Here is a 23,757-nt window from a genome sequence, read left to right on the forward strand (position 1 = left end):
ACTTGTACTCGATGTTCATGTATATGTTGTCCTTCTGTGCTCTACTTGTATGTGGTATAATGTATACTTGTGGTCCTTTCTGGTGTTGCAATATATGTGAGCATTATAGAACTGTTAGTGCAAGCGGTATAGGCTACCGTTGTGGGACATTTCTGATTCGGGTGACATGCCCTTAGTGTGTATTTTATATGCTTCATTATCTACTTTGCTCAGTCGGCCTATGATACCTATTGAGTACAAGTGGACCGTACTCACTCCTACTATGCCCTTTCAGTACAGATTCTGGTTCGGGTGCGCCCCACGTTGCTTGATTCGGGCGATATTTGGAGCTTTACGAGGTAGTGATGGATTTCATGTGTTCGAAGTCTACTACTATCTCTTCTTATAAGACTGTCTTTATTACTATTCGGAGACAGAGTTATTCCTATGTATTGTGTTTTCTTGAGTTGTACTAGTAGTTCTTACACTGTGACACCAGGTTTTGGGAGTAATGGCATTATTGTTTATGTTTCTTTCCGCTTTCATTATATTTGTATGGTTCGGCTACATTCTAGAAGCCTTACCTGGGAATTTGAATATTATTTCTCTTTGTATCAGTTTGTGTAATGCGCTTACTTGTCAAGGTTCGCCGCGACAAGTGTCATCACGACCCTTGGACTTTTGGTTTGTGACATACCTATAGAAGTTAGAGAACCAAGCTTTCGTCTCAAAATACCGATGAACAGGGGCAGAGCCAGCCTTCCGAACCCCCTTCAACAAAAAATATACTATTTATACATTATTAAAATTATTTTCTATGTGGTTATAGTAGGTGTTGAACCCCCTTCGACTAAGTTTTCTTTGAATATTGAACCCCATTAGTTGAAATCCTGGCTCCGCCTCTGTCGATGAAGGAAGTAATGACGAAGCTTTGTCCGTTAATTTGGATTTAGTGGAAGAATGCTAGATTTGGCTCTAATCCGAATGAAAGCTCAAAAGCAAAGGATGGAAAAATATTACAACCGTAGAACAACCTCCGGTATTTTTAGGAAGGAAGCCTAGTCAATCGAAAAGTACCATAAAACACTAAAGATTTGGATAGGAGAAAACTAGGTTCAAATCGTGAAGTCCCTTACCGAATTGCAAAAGTGACTGGGAAAGGTTCATACAAACTTTTGGGCAAAGACACAGAGTTACGCAATTGGAACGTAAATCACTTGAAGCGATACTATTGTTAAGGTATGCGTTATTTGTGGTTATATGTGATGCTAACCTTTATTGCATGACAAAAGTAGGTCATCATACTCTGAGGGAGACTTACTCCAAACAAGCATGAAAACACATGTTGCACTCATTTTTCCCTAGACCGGCTTTTATCCCAAATGGGTTTTCTCCCCGAGTTTTCCAATGAGGCAACAAATATAAAGCGTGTTAAGATCAGAAGGTACTAACAGCTGAAGAACGAAGTTAGCTTATCTAGTGCCCAAATCATCTTAAATTCACAATTGGAAACTGGGGGGACTACTCAAGGTGAAGAGATTGAGACCTTCAGCAAGTAACCCCTGACTACTCGGGAAAGGAGACTAAGACTTTGCCTAGAGTAAATAACCGGGGACTGCCAATGAAAAGAGTCTAAGACCTTCTCTAAGAGTGAGGACTACACGGGCCAAAGAACGGAGAAGAATTTGAGTGGTAGCTAGCGAAACTGAGGCCCATACGAGTGGTGTCGGTTAGCCATAAAAAGGGGCAATACAGTTTATTTATCTCCGTCTGGTCACGAAAAAGCCTATTGTATAAATTCGATCTACAGTAGAGGAAATAAAATATTCCTTTAACATTTTATCTTCCATTCTTATTCTCGTTAAGCAAAACCCTGGAATTTGAATGTTCAAATCAAATTGAGAAAAAGAAGTTATACATGACAAAAATTCCAACACATAGATTGAGAACAAAAAGTTACACATAATAAAAGGTTCCAACAAATAAATTGAGAATAAAAAGTTCCAACACTAGTGCCTAAGGTGAACAGGAGACGTCCTCTTCACAAGCACAAAAATAAAGGGCCCCCTTCTATATAAAATAACGTATGGCTGGATAAATTTTCCCAGCTACATCAAAAAATAGATGTATCGATTCCTGAACTTCGATTTAAAATGAAACAATTAATTCTTGGATGTAAATTTTCCCAAACATTGTAGATCATCGAACATTATTATTGAATACTTGAACTTCTCTCTAGCAATACCATTACTTTCATAAGCCTTGAGCATTCGTTAAGTTTGTCTGGAGATCTCCACCGAAGATATTGTTGGAATCACACCAACACAGCCTATATTTACTTAAATCTTATTTAACTAATTCAATTGTCTTAGCTTATCTTTTATTTACAGCTCTACTTGCTTACATATTTTACAACTCAATTAATCTAATCCATGTATCTTTTAAACCTTACATACAAATTCAACTGTACCTTTTTGGGGTAAACAACAAGATACATCAGTTTTCTTGTATCAAACTTCCAGCCACTGTTTTTTGCTTAAAAGTCCAAGATCCTGGTTGACTAGTTCTTTGTTAACTCAGAGAATCACATCTGTAAAACGAACTGACGTTCTTTACATTCAGATAAGAAAAACTATATATAATTGACATTCGCGGCGTTGTCTTCCAATTTATTCCAGAACTCAAATGTCTAGATTCTCCTAAAAGACCTAAATTTCGTCTAAGAAATATTATAGTGAATAGCTTTTGAATTGAAACTAACCATTTGCAGGAATATGAGACCGACACTGTAGATGTCAAATCTATCAGGAAGATTCAGCTGTTAAAAAAAGGAGCATAACAAAGAGTTAATTTTACAGTTAAAAAAGGGGATAATGGGACAAAAGAGAGTATGGTGATCAAACCTGCCATAGAACAGGGGAAAGTGCAGTTGCAACTGGAGCAGATGGTGCAGAAGGGGTTTGTGTGCTCATAATATATTGCTCTGGTGCAGCATATCTTAACCGGAACAACAGATAATTAGAAAAAACAAGTAAACCAAATTGCTGTGTAAAAGACTCACCCATACGAACATAACAAATTACAAATTGAATTACCTGAAAGTCTTCCAAAAAACAGATGATCAGTAACACAGAATGCTCTAATGAAATCTATTTTCTGTTCATTTTTTAATGGCATAAATATAAACTACTGAGATCATACCAATCTCAATAGTCAATATACAGTCAAATTAGCATAACGTAGAGCACAAATCGATCCTTTAATGGCATAAAGATCGATTTTCTGTTCATCTTTTAATGGCATAAAGATAAACTATTGAGATCATACCAATCTCAATAAACAATATAACAGTCAGATTAGCATAACGTAGAACACAAATTGATCCTTTAGATGTCGGATAGTTAAGAGATCAGCTCACTTCTTTATAATTGAATAAGGAACATGATTATTCATACTCTGTCCATCTCTTCCAAAGTAAATTGAACTTGTATATAATATGATTAAAAATAACAAGCAGAAAGATGCCATAAATCCAATCTCAAAGTCATCTAACGTTCCTCCGAATGTGCGAGGTTAGTACTCATCCATAACATACTCATTAAATTTGGAAAATCTGATAATCTATCACTCAATATCAGCGAGATTATTCTGTTTGTTCCCCCATTTTTTTCTATATAGGCATATAATTTTCAATTTGTTAGGTTGAACACTCTCGAAAGAACACTTTTAGGCTCAAATATAAAGTTGATTTTCCTGGTAAGTCCTCTAAGAACTTATAAGGTCAGAATTGACAGTTCATTTACGAGTTTTGAGAAATCTGGGTATAGATAGTAAAAGCGTGATTAACAAAAACAATTGATCTCAGAAAATATGTAAAGTGAAAAATTGGACATAGTTCGACAAGCAAGTGGAATTGTACTTTACTAATCCATGAAAGCATTAAAAAAACCATAGTAAAATGTTGAGGTTAGAATGGAAATAACCCTAACAATAAAAAGGATGGAAAATGCATGTTCTTTTATTTGATTTGATTGGATATGTTTTTGAAATGAAATTATAGAAAAGAATGATAAGAAGACATCCACATATGAGCTGAGAATTATAAGCTATTGTTTTACACAAAAGGTTTAATTGATGGAATTTTTCACTACTTCTATCAAAGAGATAATTGATTCCGCGAAAAAAAAATGTAAAGTAGGTCAGAGAACAAAAAATACAGATCTAGGAGTATTAATGTAAGTAAAATAGAATTTGCATGCTGTTTGAACAAGATTCCAATTTTGCATACAGAGACTTGTAATTTTGCAGAGTAGAAAATTACCTTGGATCTAAAAGAAATTCCTTAGGAATATAATTGATCCCTACTCTCAAATCCGCTGCAGCACCAAGATCAATTATTTTGAACGCGCGAGAACCTGCTTCAGAGAGACAAGAATGGATTAGTTACACATGATCAAACTAAACCATAAATATTACAAGACAGTTACCTTCAGAAAAAATTATGTTTTGAGGCTTAATATCTCTATGTACTATCCCTGTGGAGTGAAGACCATCCAAAGCAAATAGTAGTTGTCTCATAATTGTCTGAATAATTCTATTTTCTCTATCCAAACCTTTGGGTAAGTCCTGAATATCTTGAAGGATCAATGCTTCCACCTGATGATTTAATAAATCATGATAGAGCCATTGCAATAAACAAAGAGAGAGAGTGGTAGAAGAAATCAGATAGTAAATTTTGCAGAAAGGACTTACAACAAAAACTACACCCCAACCAGAAACTAGTTATGGTTGAGCTTCCTTCATATCCATCCAGCTCATTGACTCATTCCATTTTTTAGAAAATTCCACTACTAAATAATTTGTCTCAGAAGTTCTCTAAGATAATATTTAAATAGCACACTTATCTCTAGATCATCAATTAATCTCGACTAATTAAAAATAAAAAAACAGTTATGATAAACACAGAATCCAATGTAAGTGTACCCATAATAAATAAACATCAGTTTCAGCTCGTTGGCGTTGTCTATTTTCTTAGAAGAATATCATGCCCTGAGTTCTCTCTATCAAATATAGTAAATTGATTGTATTATATCTTTAAAGATTGTGGGATAGATAATTGATTCTAATTGATTTAGATACCTATTATTATATCTTTATTCCTTTCTTAGTCACCAAGACTATCATGTATATATGTATGCATAATTTTTATCAATACAAATCAGCATGCATTAGCTTTCAGTGCTATTGCTTTATGGTATCAGAGCAAAAGCCAAAAAGGCTCTTTTGATCCTGCAGTTTTTTTTCCTTAAAACGTCCTCATGGAAGAGACCAATTCTACTCATTCTTCCTCTCCATTATCTTCAGCTGTGTCAAATGCATCCATCATGCCTCATATTACCATGTCTTTTACCTCGATCAATGCTTTCTCCTTGACAAACCCTTTCTCTGAAATTCAATCACGCACTGCCTCTCCTGTTAGCAACCATCATGCACAAATATTTCTCGTCCGTCTACTATTATGGGACCTTCATTTTTCTCTCTCCATATTTTCCCAACAATTCCAAGCAATTCCTCCATAGGAAATAGAATATCTTTCTCGACAGGATCCTTACCGGTTTTCATAAATATAACCAGATCCTAGTCTCACCCTCAACCATTTGCCTCTGTTTCTCAAAGTTTTCCGGTACCCACTTCCATTAACCCAATCACCCCAACTATAATTCCCTCGACTATCCAAAACAACAAAACAGAGCTTAGTTCCACTCCCTTCCCAGCCTCTCTGACTACTCCTAGTAAACTTACCTCCACCAATTATCAGACATGGTACTTTCAATGGCATTAAGGTACTCATTTGGTTTGGTCTGTGATACCCCATAACTTTCGACACATGTAAAACTAAGGTAACGTCCATGGATTTATTTGGACATGTGAAAATGAAGGTGGATTTGGGCCAAAGTCTTAAGTATACAACTATACTGAAGTGGGAAATATAGTTGATGGAATGAGACTTGAAAAGACAAGTGAAGTTGGGAACAAGAAAGTCACCTACTTACTTGGTTTAAGTGTTTCACCTACTAGCGTAAACGTGCAACATGTTTGGACTTTCTACATGGTTAAGTTATTTATTTCGATGTCCTACTTGCTTGAGCTGCTTGTATTTGCAGCCTATATTAAATGAAAGGGATCAAGGATAAAAAGGTAGAACAAGTAGGTTGTATGGGACAAACTATGGAATGAAGAACAAGATACGAATACGAAAACGAAGATAAACAAAGAATTAAAAAGGAAAAGATAGATAGGTAAGCAAATAGATTGACAAAAAATAGGAAATTGAAAGCAAATAACGGGTATATCATATCCTCAACCCTCAATCGAATTAATTAATCCTAATAAGCACCAAACCCCTACGTAGACTGAGAGGGAAATCAATCCCTTCACAACCAACATTTCTAAGAAAATCCACAAGCTCCCAACAAGCTTAAGTGTAAGTTCATCCAAAATCATCTAAGTCTAAGAAAAGGAAAATCCTAGCTATGTATAGCCATGGGTTATTTATTACAAAATGGACCCAAAAATGACCCAATATGACAAAGCAACCCAATTAACACTTGTATTTAGGGGTGTACAAACCGAACTATTAAGTCAAACCGAACCGATGAATCAAACCAAACCGAGGAAAAAAACCGACTTATGGTTTGTTTTGATTGGTTTGGTATTCAAAAAAAAAAAACGATCATTCTTGGTTTGGTTTGGTATTAGCAAAAATAAAATCAAACCGAACCAACATAATATATATATAATTTTAATTTTTTATACATAAAAAAATATTACTTATAATCTACTTTCTAATTACTTTTATAACTTTTTTATATTCAGAAAATAGATATATATTCTTGGGCCTTTAGTTATAATATTTAGGGAAAAGGACATGAACTGACCATTTTAAAAAGAAATGGCCCACACTATGAAAACATGGACAATTGGAGCCAGTCGGCCCAATTTATTTCCTTTTTTTAGCCACTTAGCCCAAAACCACTCTCCTTACACAATTAAGGAAATTAAATGCTCTTTATAGTTGTTACTCTTAAATCACTTTTCTTTTCTAAATATACTTTCTCAAATCTTCTTTTTTTCTCCTCTATTATGTATCGATCAATCTACTGTGTATTATGATCAATATCAAAAATTGATTTGTTGTTTCTTGCATTGGAGCATTGAAAACTATGGACATGAAGTAAAAAATAGGAAATAAAGGAAAGTTAAAATTAACGGGTAAAGCGGTTAATTTTGACCTCAAATTTGTTGTTAATGATGATTATTTTACAGAATCATTACATACAGGTTTGTACTTGAAGCAATGTCATAGTTCTTTAAACTTGAAGAAGCAAAAAATAAAATAATGAGGTCTCAAGGTAAGAGAAAAGCCATGTCTTGGTCCATGTTCTTCTCAGAGACTGATTCAATTACGGTGAGTCGGAGATATTCTTCTTAGAGGCTGACTCAATCACGGTGAGTCGGAGATATTTTGATGCATGTAAAGATAAAATAAAAGAATATGCCAATAGATACTCGTTTATACCAGATTGATACACATTTTTTAAAAGAGAGAAGGGGAACCTTTGCATGCACATACAGTCTTTATACCCAATTGATACTCTTTTATACCAGTTTGATACACTTTTATACCACATTGATACACTTTTTAAAAAAAAAGAGAAGGGGAACCTATGGATGCATATACAGTCTTTATACCCATTTAATACATTTTTATGTCACATTGATACACTTTTATACTACATTGATATACTTTTTAAAAAAGGGAGAGGAAATTTTTTGCATGCACATGCAATCCCTATACTCAGTTGATACTCTTTTATACCACATTGATACACTTAAATTCAACATCAGATATCCACTGACCTCTGTATTTTATCATTATTGAAACTAAAACTGAAGTTGAAGCCATTATTTTGTATCAATTTTGAACAAATTTACAATGGGAAAATATTATAGAAAGCTAATTGAATGCAGATTTTTGGAGATTTTATACAAAATTTATGAAATAAGAAAGATTAATTGAATTATCGAAAAAGGTAAAAGAATGGAGGTTTGGGAGTTTGAATGGAAAGGAAATTGTGAATGAAAAGGAAAGAAAGAAAGAGAAAGTTACTTTAACGACATTTTCGATTATGTTTAAGCATATGACAGTGAAGGTTAGCTAGTGAAATTAGTTTGTGGCTATTTATAGGGTATTTAATTTTGAGTGCTATTTTTATGATATTATTTTAGTTTTAGGTGCAATTGCTATCCTTTTCCCTAATATTTATCCATTAGTAACAAATTAATACAAAACCCAATATTAATATAAAAACCTATAACTCTTCAATTGCTTCACTTTACATTTTACTTTCCAAGTTTTCAGAGAGTTCTCATTGTTTCCTCATCTTACTTTCATCTTACTTTTCTCATCCTCCTCATTCGTCAAGTTTTGATTTAGGTTTATTTCTCTTCTCTCTTTTTTCTTGTGGAATTTGTTATAGTTAATCATTTTATGGAGTTAAATTTTTAATAAGTTATCTCCAATTCTTCATTCTTCTTTATGCTCACATTTTATGCGAAGGAAACTTTCAGACAAGCTATTGTGACTAGTGACTTACAAATTGAACCACTGCGTATCCACATAATATTACTTTGAGAGATAGTAGTTTAAACGTCTTAGTAATTTGCCAACTTAATTTTAATTGGAACTACTCTATGACCATTGTTTTTTTTTTTATCTTTTTAGTGAAAACATTTAATTTTTCTTCAATCACATTATAATTGTAAAAAAACCGAGAAAAAAACGAAAAAACCGAAAAAAACCGATTAAACCCGAAATATAAAAACCGATTGTGTATTGGTTTGATTTGGTTTATAGATTTAGAAAACCGACATTGTTGGTTTGGTTATATTTTAATGAAAAACCGAACCAACCCGACCTATGTACACCCCTACTTGTAGCGATGCGCCTATTATGCTCCAAGCTATCATCCAAACACGATGTTGCTTAATGGTCCCTTAGATTTATCATCGGATATAACTTCTCTCATGCTCCAAGCTAGCATCCACATGTGGCATTGCTCTGGTGGGAGCTCCAAAAGGGTCCTCAAAACTTGTCCTTACGTCCATAAGGTGATCATGGATTGGATCTCTTTGTGTTGACCTTGAATTATTGGATCAAAAAGGTTGGCATCGATTCGGCTTGTATCATAGGTGCATCACCTACGAAAGTCATATTCTAACAATCCCCTCAAACTGGTGCATACAAGGCATATCTACCAAGTTTGTTATGGATGTAATTAATATGAGGATAAGTGAGGGACTTGGTGAAGATATCTACAAGAAAACTAGTAAGGACTGCTCTAGACGTTTGGGAGACCTCCGTTAAAAAGGAACAAACTGAAAAAGTGGCCGAAAAAGTTGTAAACGTCGTCGAAAAGTCGATCTGTCCCTAGAAAATTGCCTAAAACTAGTATAAATATATGGGCCATCTCGAAATCAAGAGATAAGTAGATCTTGAAAAAGAGTCACTGAAAAATGAGCGGAAACATGCTCATGCACCTGAATATTAAATTTGACGGCTGAAAAGTGATCATAATTTGGGAAAAAATGTTTTATGTTATTTTTCAAGACTTGGGTGTTGCTAGTGATTAGTAAAGAATCAGTTCCTGTAATAATAACGTCATCTACATACACCAAAAGAAGAATACAACCTGTAGGTGTTTTTCGAAAAAACAAAGATGAGTCATATTTGCACTGCTCAAAAGAGAATTGTAGCAAAGTAGACCGAAATTTGTCAAACCAAGCTCTGGGGGCTTGTTTTAATCCACACAAAGACCTCTTCAACTTGCATACATCTAATGTAGGCGATGAGAACAAACCTGATAGAGGTTTCATATAAATATCCTTTTTGAGATCAACATAAAGAAAAGCGTTTTTGACATTCATTTGATGAAGAGTCCAATTTGATGAAGCAACAATGGCAATAATAGTTCGCACCATAGTCATTTCTGCTACTGGTGTAAAAGTCTCCTCATAGTTCACACCATACTCCTGTCTGTTGCCAAGAACAACCAACCCAGCTTTGTATCGACCAAGAGTTTCATCAGAATGAAGTTTAATTGAGTAAACCCATTTACATCCAATTGGACAGACTTTTGAAGAACATGAAACAATATCCCATGTGTTATTTTCTTCAAGAGCCAAAAATTCTTCCTCCATTGTTTCTGTCAACATTCATGCTTGAAAGCTTGTGAGTGATAAGTTGAAACAGAAATGAGTGATAAAGTAGATGAAAAGCTATACTGCTATATCTTGTTTTAATGTTGATCAGCCGACAACAAAGGACCAAGTCCTGGGTCTTCATGAGTTTAGTACAACTGTCACATGTCTGCGCAATGCGCAATTTTGTCAGTTAGTGTAGCAAACTGCGTAAGTGAGCTGTGTACCAATCAAGACACCTGGCCCAATCAAAATTCTACCCTAATCATTATCCAGCTATAAATAGAAAAGAATGCTTCTCAATTCATAGTTATTGCAATTTGATCATTCAAAGAGGAAAACGGCGAAAACTCAACTCTTGCTCAAGTTTCAAGTTTCTGTGTGCTGAGAGAGTATCTGTTCTTGAGTCAAGTCTCGGTCTGTAATTGAATTACTCATCTTCTAAGAGTAATGTTTTTCTTGTTTCTGTAGTGAGCTTAGGTAGAGTTACCTGAGTTGATATTGGTTAGAGTTAATCAATATTGAGGAGGGATCTTGACAGAGTTGTCAAAGAGAGTTTGTAATAGAGTTGTTACAAACTAGTGGAGCTTAGAGTTACGTTCCAATGGAGTCTGTAATCATGAGTTTGATTATAGTGGATTCTTGAGTGCACAAGTCGTGGTTTTTCCTCCCTTGAGCAAGGAGGTTTCTACGTTAAATCATTGTGTTCTTCACTTTCGTGCAAGGTTTTATTTCCATACTGCTTTACTGCTTTATTGCTTGTATCTGACTCTAAGGGACCTGGTCGGTTGTAAGGTGGTGCAACCCCTACGTTTCATCATGCACCAATTAGGAGTACGAGATACTCTGGTAGATTGCTGAGTAGGCTCAAGAGGAGTAAGCCTTGAAGAATTCTCAGATTCTAGTTGTGGAGCAGTTTCAGGTGGTGGATCAATATCGAGATGGGGTAAAGTTGGCCCTCATCTTTCATACACAAATTCAGGTTTAAACCTCCTAGAAGAAGATGACAAATCCACTTTTTGAGGAAGAAGAGGAGGAACAAGAGATGACTCAACATAAGTAGGAAAGAAATACGAAGAAAACAACATTTCTAGAAACACAAAATTTATTAAAACATGGATCATAGCAGATAAAACCTTTCTGTGAAGTACTATAACCCATAAAAACACATTTAGTAGACTGAACAGAAAGTTTGTTGCGCTGAGAAGAAGGCAGATGCACAAAACAAATACAACCAAATGTATGAAAATTATCATATCTAGAATTTTTGTGATAAAGACAAAAATATGGAAATTCAAGATTTAACACTTTAGTTGATAGTCTATAAATAAAGTAAACAGAGTAGACAAAGCTTCTACCCAATATTTAGATGGAACAAAGGACTCAATCAATAAAGTACGAGTGACATCTACAAGATGGCGATTTTTATGTTCAGCAACTCCATTTTGTTGTTGTGTATGGGCAAAAGCGTCGTGAGACAATTTTTTTTTCAAGCAAAAAAATTTTTGAATTAATAAGACATATTCTCCAACAGAATCAGATCTTAATAATTTGATGTAAGTAGAAAATTAAGTCTCAATCTAAGCCAAAAATGTCTTGAATATGAAAAATACCTCAGATTTGGAACAAAGAAAATACACTCACATAAATCGACTATAATCATCTATAAATGTCACAAAATACTTGAAATGAGCATGAGAAACAATTGGTGAAATGCCCTAAACATCACTATGAGTGACATCAAAACACATTGTAGCACGACTACCAAAATTAGGAAAAGGAAGAGTTTTACTTTTGCGCAATTTACAAGTAAAACAATCAAAGTAAACCATGGAAAATTGATGTTTATTTCTAATAAACCAGAATTTGATAAATGAAATAACACAATAAAATTTGGATGTCCTAAGCGTCTATGCCATACCTCAGTCTTACTAGGTGTAGAAGAACAAGCAAAAGAACACGAGGAATGGAAAAGTGTATAGGAAACAGTCATCCAACTTTAGGCCCCTTCGCAATTATCATCCCCGACACTTGATCCTACATAAGCAACCATTACGAGAAAAATTCACATCACAATTGTTATATAGGACTAGTGGAGAGCTTTGGTGACACAAAAACATTGTTGAAAGTTTTAGTAATATCCCCAACCTTGGCAACAGGTAAATTACTACCATTGGCAACTTGAATTTGTGATGGACCATGATACTTACGAACATTTTTTAGCATACTATCTGAGTTGGTCATATGATTGGAAGCGCCAGAATCAACAAGCCAAAATTAGCTGCAAGATCATTACCTTGTAGCCCCAAAACTGAAAAGGCTGACATGATTATTTGTCTTACCATTTCAGGAGTAAGAACTTGTCCCGAAGATGAGTTCTCAATAGTGAAACCATTTATCCCAGTTTGAAAAGCATTGACATTACGATTTTGAGAGCATGTGGGACACTCCTCGATAATGTGTCCTTTTTGTTTGCAATAATTACAAAACTTTCTGCCACAATTGCTAGCAATATGACCATATGCCTTGCAACTATAGCATTGAATTCTAGCCATATCCCTACCATTTCCTTTACCTTGGGCAGCAAATGCAACAACATAATTAACTTGCTTGAGAGCATTTTGTGTGACAAAACGGCGCTCTCCACGGAGTAATTCCCTAAAACAAACATCCAAGGAGGGAGACACGTACGATTCATCAAGTTAGAGTGAACACTCTCAAACTCGAAACATAACTTCATCAAAATTGGTCTCGATTACTTTGCTCATGAACTGCCTGAATTACAAAAAGAGATTCGGCAGGTATTTTGGCATAAACAATATCTCAAAATTCAGCCCATAAATTTTGAAATCCAAAAAAATAATCCTGAACGGATTGATCTCCTTGAGAGTAATTAGCAATTTCATACTCTAACTGAAAGCGTCTTGCAGTATTGTCTTGGTTGTAAAACTTTTGTAAATAGTCCCACGTGGCCTTAGCAATCTTGTAAGGCCTGAGATTAAGAATAATAAAAGGGTCAATTGACCCCAAAAGCCATGTCATCACCTCGAGCATCCTTAATCTTCCATTCACCTAACTTTATAGGATCAGTAGGAGCAAGTTTGCTTTCATCTAAATGCCCACATAGTTCTTTTTTGGTGACAAATAATTGAAATTGAAATTCCCATAAAGAATATTTTTTTCCTGTGAAGCGAACACCGAAGGATTCAAATTGATGTGAAATGTTCTTGAATAGCTATAAAAACTAGAACACTATGACTCAAAGAAAACAACCAAAATGAACAAGATCAGAAGTCCAAGATGTTGACGAACCATCAACACAACCAGAATTTTCAAAAAAATATTGAAATGAACCAAGATAGACCCTATGAAACTAGACAGCAAAGAGAAGGCTCTGATACCACGTCAAATTTGTGTTGAATGTCACTCAATGTTAAGAGTTTAGCCATTAAATAGAAAGTATTCAAAGATTACATACATCTCAAAACTCTGTCTTTCCTATCCCGAAAGATCAACTATTCTATCCCTTTGAATCTGTTATTGTATCCCTCCTACTCTGTTATTCTATCTTTTTTATTACTACATCATATCTCTATAATTACACATATACAATAATATATAATTACATTGATGTATACAATATTCACTATTAATTCATGATCTTTGAGTTGTCTATCATGCTAACAACAATGGTGTTGCGGAAAGAAGCCATAGACCAATGTTTTGAAAAGCGAGAGGTGAAAAAAAGCGAAGAGGACTCGCTTCACAAAAGCGAGAAGCGTGAAGCGAAACGCACACTTCTTTCAATTGAAGTGCAATTTAGCACAAAATTTAAAAATATTAAGCATGGACAAATAAATAGCGAAGAACTCAATAAATAGCATAATCTTTCAATTCTTAAATTAAAAAGAGAATAGATATTCATAACAAGCATCCAACCAAACAAAATAATAAATTCGTATTGCCTATTGCAATTCCATACACCCAAGATAGATCTCTCTTTTGAGCCATTGAATAAAGAAATATACTACAAGAGAAAACAAAATAATGAAAATATATACAGATAGACAATGTCAGATCTAAGAACACTTGCACCAAAAAACAATTAAAAAGAAGAAAACCGGGGTAGGAAAATAGAGAGGAAGAGAGAAATGGAGAATAAGAAAAAGAGGAAAAAAATAGAGCTGCGAAGAACAGAGAAGAACCAGAGAAACAGAGAAGAAGAAGTCGCAAACCAGTTGCTGCAATAGTTCCACAGTCGAAGAAGTCACTTAAGCTAAATTATAATAAATCGAAAAAACCAATAAGACCCTATTAAAAAAAATAAATAAAATAAATAGCAGTTAAGAGCTTTTCCGTGCCTTTTCTGCTTCGTCGCTTCTCGCATCTGGGCCTGAAGCGCGTGCCTTTTTCTCATCCCATCGCTTCAGCTAAGAAAGTCAACCTCTGTCGCTTCGCTTCGCTTGGCACTTTAAGCGAGCGCTTCAGCACTTTTCACAACACTGTTGTGAGAAATAATGGAGAAAATATTATTACTGAATTATGTAATTACATTGAGTCCTTATATTCATAGACACTACATTTCAATCCTTTTTCAAGTAGGATTCTATATTCCTATTCCTACTCATATTCTACACTACCCCTCAAGCTGGTGCATACAAGTCATATGTACTTAGCTTGTTACAAATATAATAAATAAGACGAGGACCGGCGAGGGACTTAGTGAAGATATCCGCAAGTTGATCACTTGACTTTACAAATTTTGTAACAATATCTCCTGAGAGTATCTTTTCTCTGACAAAGTAACAATAAATCTCTATGTGCTTAATCCTCTCATGAAACACTAGATTTGATGCGATATGAAAGGGTTGCTTGATCAACACACACAAATTGATCATCACACACAAGTTCTATCTAACCGGTTTCCCAAATTTTAGTTCTCTCAGCAACTGTTTGATCCAAGCTAGCTCACAAGTTGCTACAGCCATTGCTCGATATTTTGCTTCCGCAATAGATCGAGAAACCACACTCTGTTTCTTACTTTTCCACGACACCACATTACCTCCTACTAAAACACAATATCCGAATGTAGAACGTCTATCAGAGAGTGATCCTGCCCAATCAGCATCTGTATATCCAATGATATGCTCATGGCCTTATCCTCGATGAATAGTCCTTTACCTGGAGATGACTTTATATATCGCAAAATACGAACTACATCTCAATAACTATCACAGGGGAAGTCATTACAACACTCACTCACAGGTATGGCTATGTCAGGTCTAGTCACTGTGAGATAATTCAACTTTCCAACCAACCACCATACCTTCCAAGATCACTGAGTGGCTCCCCCTGTCCTGGCAGAAGTTTAACATTTGGATCTATAGAAGTGTCAATGGGTCTATATCTCATCATTCCTGTTTCCTCAAGAATGTGGCATACTTGCGTTGAGAAATAACAATGCCTGATCTGCACTGGGCAACCTCTATACCTATAAAACATTTCAGCCTGCAGAGGTCTTTAGTCTAGAAATGTTGAAAGAGATGTTGCTTCAAATTGGGGATACCATCTTGATCATTGCCGGTGACAAAGATATCATCAACTTACCACTAAATAAATACGCAGATTTGGTTAAAAATCCGATAAAACACTGAAAGATCAGCTTTACTACGAATCATGTCAAACTCCTGAATTATTGTGCTAAACTTCCCAAACCAGGCTCAAAGGGACTGCTTAAAACCATAGAGTGACTTGCGCAATCGACATATAAGGCTACTAGACTCCCCTTAAGCAACAAAACCAAGTAGTTGCTTCATATAGACTTCTTCCTCAAGATCACCGTGCAGAAAAGCATTCTTAATATCCAACTAATAAAGAGGCCAATGATGAACGGCAGCCATAGATAGAAAAATATGAACCGATGCTATTTTAGCCACGGGAGAGAGAGTGTCACTTTAATCAAGCCTAGATATCTGTGTATATCCTTTGGCAACAAGGCGAGCCTTAAGCCGATCGACCTGACCATATGGACCAACTTTGATTGTATAAACCCAACGACAACCAACAATAGATTTACCTACAGAAAGGGAAACAAGCTCTCAAGTACCATTTGTATGTAAAGCATATATTTCATCAATCATAGCCTGCTTCCATCTTGAATGGGAAAGTGCTTCACTTGTAGTCTTAGGAATGGAAATAGAGGACAAAGATGATACAAAAGCATAATGGGATGATAATAAACGATGATAACTCAAGAAAGTATAATGTGGGTTAGCATTACGAGTGGATCTAATGCTTTTTTGAAGTGCAACTGCTTGGCTAGGAGGCAAGTCCGCAGTAGGAGTAGCTTCAAGCGCATGACATGCATCATCTAGGACTAAAGTTGGACGGGGCAGCGATGATAAGTCAAAAGTAGTGGCACTGCAGCTGGAGATGTAGAAGTAACCATGGATTCCTCAAAGATTGGTGTGGGCAAGATAGGAGGTATGGGTAAGACCTCAGAGATATTAAGGCGATCAGACGATGTATAGTAAGGTTGAGATTCAAAGAATGTGACATCGGGAACATAAAGTAACGAGACCCAGCTTAGGTGAATAGCATCGATACCCTTTTTGAACCCGAGAGTACCCAAGGAAGATACATTTAAGAGCACGAGAGGTTAATTTATCTTTTCCTGGGGATAAGTTATTAACAAAACATGTGCTCCCAAAAACACGAGGAGGGATAGAGTAGAGATGTGACTGAGGAAATAGTATGGAATGGGGAACCTGATTCTGAATTGAAAATGATGGCATTCTATTAATGAGATAGCAAGATGTCAGGACTGCATCGCCCCAAACGCGCAACAGAACATGGGATTCGATGAGAAAAGTGCGAGCAGTCGCTTATTTTTTCTTTTCTACTATACCGTTCTGCAGAAGGGTGTATGGACATGATGTTTGTTGAATAATTCCGTGGTGAGTCATAAACTTCTGAAGCTAAAAGGATAAGTATTCTAAGGCATTATCACTACGAAAAGTACGAATAGAAACACCAAATTGATTTTGTATCTCCGCACAAAAACTTTTGAATACAGAAAATAACTCAGAACGATCTTTCATTAAGAAAACCCAAGTGCATCTTGAAAGATCATCAATGAAACTAACAAAGTAACGAAATCCTAAGGGTGAACTGACTTGACTAGGACAACAAATATCAGAATGAACTAATGAACTCTGAACGACTTTCAAAATTACATGAAAATGTAGCACGAGTGTGTTGCCCAAACAGGACAAACTAGGCTCCATCTTCTGTAGCTTGGATAGACTCGGATGGCCCAAACATTTGTGAATAAGGTCCGGAGGGTCTATAATGGAGCATGCTGTGAAAGAATTTGAAAAGGTAAGATGGTAAAGGTCTTGTGATTCATGTCCTGTGTCAATCGTTTGCCCCATATTGCGGTCCTCATTATAAAAGAATCATAGACCCAGTGTACTCCCACAAAGTGGGGTCTGAGGAGCGTAAAGTGTACCCAGTCCATACCAATACCTCAGAAGAAGTAGAGAGGTGGTTTCCGATAGAACCCCTAATAAAACAATATACAAAGATGTAATAAACCATAAAACAAAGATGAAATAACACACCCACAAGGAAAAACAGAAACAAGACACCCACGGAGTAGTACTACACATTATCTGCACAAGAGGACAGACTATCAAAATTTTCTTCCACAATGTAGAGTAAGTTACGTGGTACATAATGGGGGTCATTTGGCTCATAATATTAGCTCAAATGCCTCAAAGCTAGCCTTTGGGAAAATAATTTTCAGATTAGTTGTGTCAAAGATTGTTGCGAAACTTTAAGTAGACAAACAAAAATGATCAGAATTTAGTAATTCACCATTCGGAGAAATTCAATAAGCGTCGGACATGAGAAGTTACAATGATACAAATTTCAAACTAATGAACTACAATAACTCCACATATGGGTATCGGGGAAAATGAATACAAAGTATGCAATTGTTCAACCTAAAAACCATTGGGGTACCAAGGGTGCAATAATTTTGGATATATATCTATCATATAACTAACATGGAACAATCGGATAATCTGGCTTAAAATACAACATTTATTATATATCTCAACTTGAGGAGGTAGTTTTATCAATACGTATTATTTAGATTCTATCTTCCACCTGATCTACCTTTTCTCTTAGAGGGAAGCCTCAAATACCTAGGGAAACTAAGATCCTTCCACAATTTGTATATTCACCTTAATCGCAAATTCATAATGGTATAAGTAAAAATCTCTAATTTCGCCCAGGATAGTTCCTGATGAAATAGGGAAATTCTTAACTATCTATCCAGATCAGTTGGAATTACTGAACATTTATCTCGAGATCAAAGCGTTTGAATAAGAAAATCTAGAGCATCTTTAAAAAAAAAAATACAAGGGCTGTTAGACAACTAATGGAACTTCATGTTGTGTCCCCAAAGCAATTCCTCTTGTATATTTATTGGAAAACTGTATGGGGTAAAATCTGACTAAAGACACGTGGCACTATAAGGAGAGACGGCCTGAAAGTGAATAGTGATGCGGGCTGATGCGCTCGCATCGTGTTTATTTAAATTGTTGGGCCAGTTTAAATTTAAAAAAAAAAGGAACCGAGTCAATTTAATGAAGGAAAAGGTTGCGATTTTGTAGGTTTAGCAATCGCGACTTTTCTTCTTCAGTTTTTCGGCTGTTGCAACTTCTTGTGCCATTCTTGTTCTCTTCTTCTCCAAAGTCCAATCTCCATTGTTGCTGTAACTTCTCTTCTTTAAGGTAATTTTTCTTCCTTCTTCTTTCTTATTTCTTCTTCCTTCTTCTCCTTTCTGTTTCACTGTTTCTTTTCTTCTTCTTTTTTTAAAAAGAAAAAACACTTCTACTCTTCTTCCTTGCTCTTTACTGCTGATATGTTTTTACTCGTTTTCTTATAGTTTTCTGCTGCTCTGTTTTTATTTTTTCCGCAGCCTTTTTTTCCTCTTTTTTTCACTTTCTTTTTCCATGTTTTACTTTCGGTGTTTCATTCTAAGTTGCTCGATCTCTCCAAAAACGTTGCCGCAACCGTGTTGGATCCTTCAAAAATACACTATTTTTGGAGGATCCGACACGCACCCGTAGACATTTTTGACGAGTCCGAGGCAACTTAGGTTTCATTTATACTTTTGCTTATGTATATCATCTTTATTGTTGATTATATAGTTGTTGTGGTCTTTTCACTTATGATTTATTGTTTTGGATGCTCTGTTAGGTCTTTTTTCTTTTAAATTGAGCTTCACATCAATATTAAGCAATTACAAGTGCAGAGCCTACGAGAACCATCCCTTGAACTTAGTGGAAGTTCCTTCTCGTATAGGATAAAAGTTCAGCGACTCATCATCCCCGGTGACATGGCACAAAGAACAACCAGGAGACAAATGTGTCAGGCCGCTCAGGAACGCAAACAAACTCGTTAGGAGCTGAGCATTGCAGGAAAATTAGTTGGCTCACTAACCGAACTAACACGTGGCGCGCCATCATAGGTTTTAGTCCTTTAGGACTTTATTTTTGAAATCTAATTGGCCAAGGCCTAATGTTGTAACCTATAAATAGTCGCACATTCTCACTTGTACGGAATCGTCTCCTCACTTTCTCTTACTCAATACAACAGTTTTACTTGGTCTCCAAGCATTTTTTTCTTATTCTTTACTATCTATCGAGGTATTGATTATGTGCCTCCGTCAACAGCTCTGATTAGATCTCGGACGCGCTCGCATTTGCACTGGGCTCGCCTAGATTTGTTTGTTTTACTGTGTTAATCTCGTTTAATTTATATCTTGTTGATTTCCTTTATCATTTCGTAATCAAACTACTAGTAAATCGAACTCGGAATAAAGTTAAATCGAAACACATGCTCTTGACACACCTACAAATCAAATGCACCAAATCCATGGTAAATAAAAACAACAAAAAATCATGCACTAAATTTGCATAAAAAAGTTGTTAATGTTCGACACAAAACCTAGCTAACAAGACAATGGAATCACGAAGAAGAAATACCTACATTGTAAGGAAACTCTCTACTCTGCATCAAATCAGCAAGTGTAGCTTCCCCTTCGAAACGCCAAAGAAGCCAGTACTCTGCTCCTTTCTTTGAAGAACTCTAGCACGATTTTAAACATAAATAACTCAAGCTCTTTGCATTCGATTGCAGTTTCCAAAATGCATGTCACAATGAATATCAAACAAAATACAAGTGTACCTCTAGAAACCCATAGAGAAAATCAGCACAACTATTAGCACAAGCCCTACGCACACGCTCATTCATCCATATTTCCACTGCTCCATATTCAGTTGCTCTTTTTAACACTAAATCACCACCCTTCAGGCCCCAGGAAAAAAAAAGGTATTAACGACTCGTGCCTGCTTGAGTTGTCAACCACAGTTTTTTTTCATAGAATGTATGGAGCAGATAGCAGCTACAGTTTGAGCTTTTGTATACGAAAAAACATAATTAGTAATAATAATGTATGACTGCCAACATCCAATTGACTGAGTTTAAGTGTGCTAAGACTTAAGACTTGGGGATTAGAGAATATATGGCTAATATGTAGAATCTCGATACCTTTGACGACGGCTTCCTTGCCAAAGAAACTCTATAAACAGCACCAAAAGATCCCTCACCCAGTTTCTTTCCCAACACAATATCATCCTGCAAACAAAGAAGAGAGGAAATTGGGAAAAAGAAGAGGACCTAACCTAACTAAGTAGTAATTCAGAATTAAGTGATATTACCTTCTTATAAGTAGGTCGAAACAATCTTTCAACAAAGGCAAGAACAAACATATCGAAGAAACCAGGAGCGACACCAGGAGTAACCCAGAGGTAAGACAGGGTACCCAAAGCCAAAATAACCCCAGGAACAGTCACTGTGATCCCATTTGACTTGGGCAGTGTACTTCTATAAATTATATCACCACACTCCATTACAGTACAGGGTAGTCCTACCCCAACACCAACAAAAAGATCATGTGCAAACCTAAGCATTTCACCGTAAATTATCCTTGTATTCGATTGTTTCTTCAATGGTATGGACAAAGATAAAGGCTTAAACTTGAGTTTGTTGCCCAGAAATGAAGAGTGGAGTACTACTCCACCGATATTCGCCACTGAAGCCATACGTGGATCAGAAACCTTTTAGGTTTCCTTGGACTTGTTACTGATTATTTTAGCAAGACAAGATTTTCTTTTCGATCAGTGGCAGTTATTACAGAACCAAGTGTTTTTTTATTATTATTTATTTTTTGTGGAGGCAAGTGCTTAATTGGATTGAAAAATTCCATAGCCACAAATGACATACTGGGTTCTTTAGTCACGTTTGGTCGTGAAAACTAAAACTTTTGAAATTGGAGTTGGGAGTTGAATCAAGTTGGAGTTGTGTGTGTCCATAAATATAATTAAAGTTGTTTTTGAATTTTGATGAAAGAAGGAAAATTGGAAAAAAAGTGAAAATAACTTTTTCTTATTTTACACTTTTTCAAATACAACTCTAAGTTGTGTTTGGAATTCTCATAGCCAAATATGAATTGAAATTGAATTTGACATAAAGTAAAAGAAAAATTTTAAAATTGATAAAAAATTTATGGCCAAACGGGCCCTTAATTTCTTACTTTGTTTCTTTCCAATTTTATATTACTTGGTTTTTATACTAAAAACAACTGGTATAAGGAGAAAATTGAACAAAAGGAGTCTTTTAAATATTGCTGACATCAACTTCAAAATTTCCTTCAAAAATTAGTTGAGATAATTGAGACTAAATTAATATTTTCAAAACTTATAATTTTTTTCAAAATACAAATCAATCCACAAATCTAATTTAATAATTAGGTAATAAAAATAAAGGGACCAAACATTTCTCAGACATAATCAATTTTTGAAAAAATCTCAAATGTTTTCCTTCTCTTTCGCTCAACAACTCGTTTCCAACAACTCAACTCTTTCAAACAGAGAGTCTCAAACAAGACACAACAGATTAATTTTATTGTCATTTTCGATCACTATCAGTTGTTTGAAAACCCACATTTGACTTCCTTCTTCCTTGTAGTCGTCGCATTCTCTTTCTTTTCAGGTGTGATCTTCCATATTTGTTGTTTTTCAACAAACTAGGGTTTTTTAGTCAATAGTCTAGAATACGTGCATTGCACGTGAAATTTAACTGATCACCATTAAGACATTACTCTTAATATAATGCACAATAAAATTTGGAATAATACCCACGAAAATACCTGAAGTTTAACCAGATTACCAGTTGAGCATACTGAACTTTACGGGGGTCCTATTACCCCCCAGATTTTTTTTTCGTATTTTAATGGCATATATCTGCCACTTGGCACATTGCGTGTTAGTCATGAGCATTGAGCGCGTGAACAGTGTTAAAAACGTTTTAAACTCTTTTTTTTTCCAAACAACCCCTTAATTTTATAATTATTTAAAGTTTTATATTTTTATTTATTTAAAGTTTTTCATTATTTTTCTCCTTTCGTCTTTCTTCTTTCTTCTTCCTCTTTGTTGCAGTCCATTTCGTTCCATTTCAATTTCCATTCTTGAAGATTCCGTCATCGAAACTGAAAACTTAATGGAAAAAAGTTTGGGGTTTTGAGTTTAAGAAAGTTTGTTGAAGAAAGTTTTCAAGAAATTTGAGTTGGAATGGACTTGGAATTTGAAACTCAATGGAAGATTCAATTGAGTTGGCGTAATTTGGAAATGACATTTGAAAACTTTTGCGAACATGGATGAAGAAAATTAATGAAAGATTTCATTCAATTATTGAAAATTCAATGTATGTTTTTTTATACATAAACTGAAATTCAAGTGAATTCATATAAATTCAATGTGCAAGAAAATTAATGTGCAAGAAATTTTTTGATTAAACTCAATGGAAATCAAAGTTTGAAACTAAAAATTGAATTTGGAAACTTGTGTGATAAGAATAGACTTGTAATTTGAAATTGACTCAATGAAATTATTTGGAATTTGAGTTGTGGAATCTTTAATATGGTTGTAATGGTGAAAAAATATTGAAAAGTGATAAAATGGAGAAGACAAAGCGTGTGTACCACACTTCCCACCTAAAAGACTGGTATACGTTTTTTTTTTTTTTTTTTGGGGGGGGGGGGGGGTATTAATTTCACTTTAAAAAAGTTCGGGGGGAATTAATTCCGATTCAAAAAGTATAGGGTGTAATAGGACCCCCCGCAAAGTTCAATATGCTCCACTGGAAATTTGGTTAAAGTTCAGGTATTTTCGTGGGTATTATCCCATAAATTTTTGAATTGGACTATTTGAAAATTCTAACTAATCAAACTAAAGCTAACATATAAAATATCCATAATCTAGAATGGATAACATAATTAGATATGCATTAAAAGTAAAAGATACTCGCATATGTTTTAAGTTGACAAATAAATTTGATGAAACTATTATGCTTGAAAACCTTGACAACAACATGATGGAGTATTTA

The 23,757-nt window shown here is 35.2% G+C and overlaps 1 protein-coding gene across 1 annotated transcript in view; it reads right to left on the minus strand.

The window, feature by feature from the left end:
- Nucleotides 1-21,641, minus strand: part of LOC107847457 (serine/threonine-protein kinase STN7, chloroplastic) — a 44,490-nt gene extending 22,849 nt beyond the window's left edge. The window contains exons 1-8 of the mRNA XM_016691722.2: nucleotides 21,033-21,641; nucleotides 20,863-20,949; nucleotides 20,500-20,619; nucleotides 20,302-20,400; nucleotides 4,467-4,635; nucleotides 4,301-4,394; nucleotides 2,883-2,976; nucleotides 2,741-2,797 (exon numbers count right to left, since the gene is read on the minus strand). Coding sequence (XP_016547208.1) covers nucleotides 2,741-2,797; nucleotides 2,883-2,976; nucleotides 4,301-4,394; nucleotides 4,467-4,635; nucleotides 20,302-20,400; nucleotides 20,500-20,619; nucleotides 20,863-20,949; nucleotides 21,033-21,416 — 1,104 coding nt within the window. The 5' untranslated portion in view covers nucleotides 21,417-21,641. The remainder of the gene's footprint in view (nucleotides 1-2,740; nucleotides 2,798-2,882; nucleotides 2,977-4,300; nucleotides 4,395-4,466; nucleotides 4,636-20,301; nucleotides 20,401-20,499; nucleotides 20,620-20,862; nucleotides 20,950-21,032) is intronic.
- Nucleotides 21,642-23,757: the final 2,116 nt, after the last annotated feature.

Source organism: Capsicum annuum, chromosome 11, assembly GCF_002878395.1.
Source record: "Capsicum annuum cultivar UCD-10X-F1 chromosome 11, UCD10Xv1.1, whole genome shotgun sequence".
NCBI lineage: Eukaryota > Viridiplantae > Streptophyta > Magnoliopsida > Solanales > Solanaceae > Capsicum > Capsicum annuum.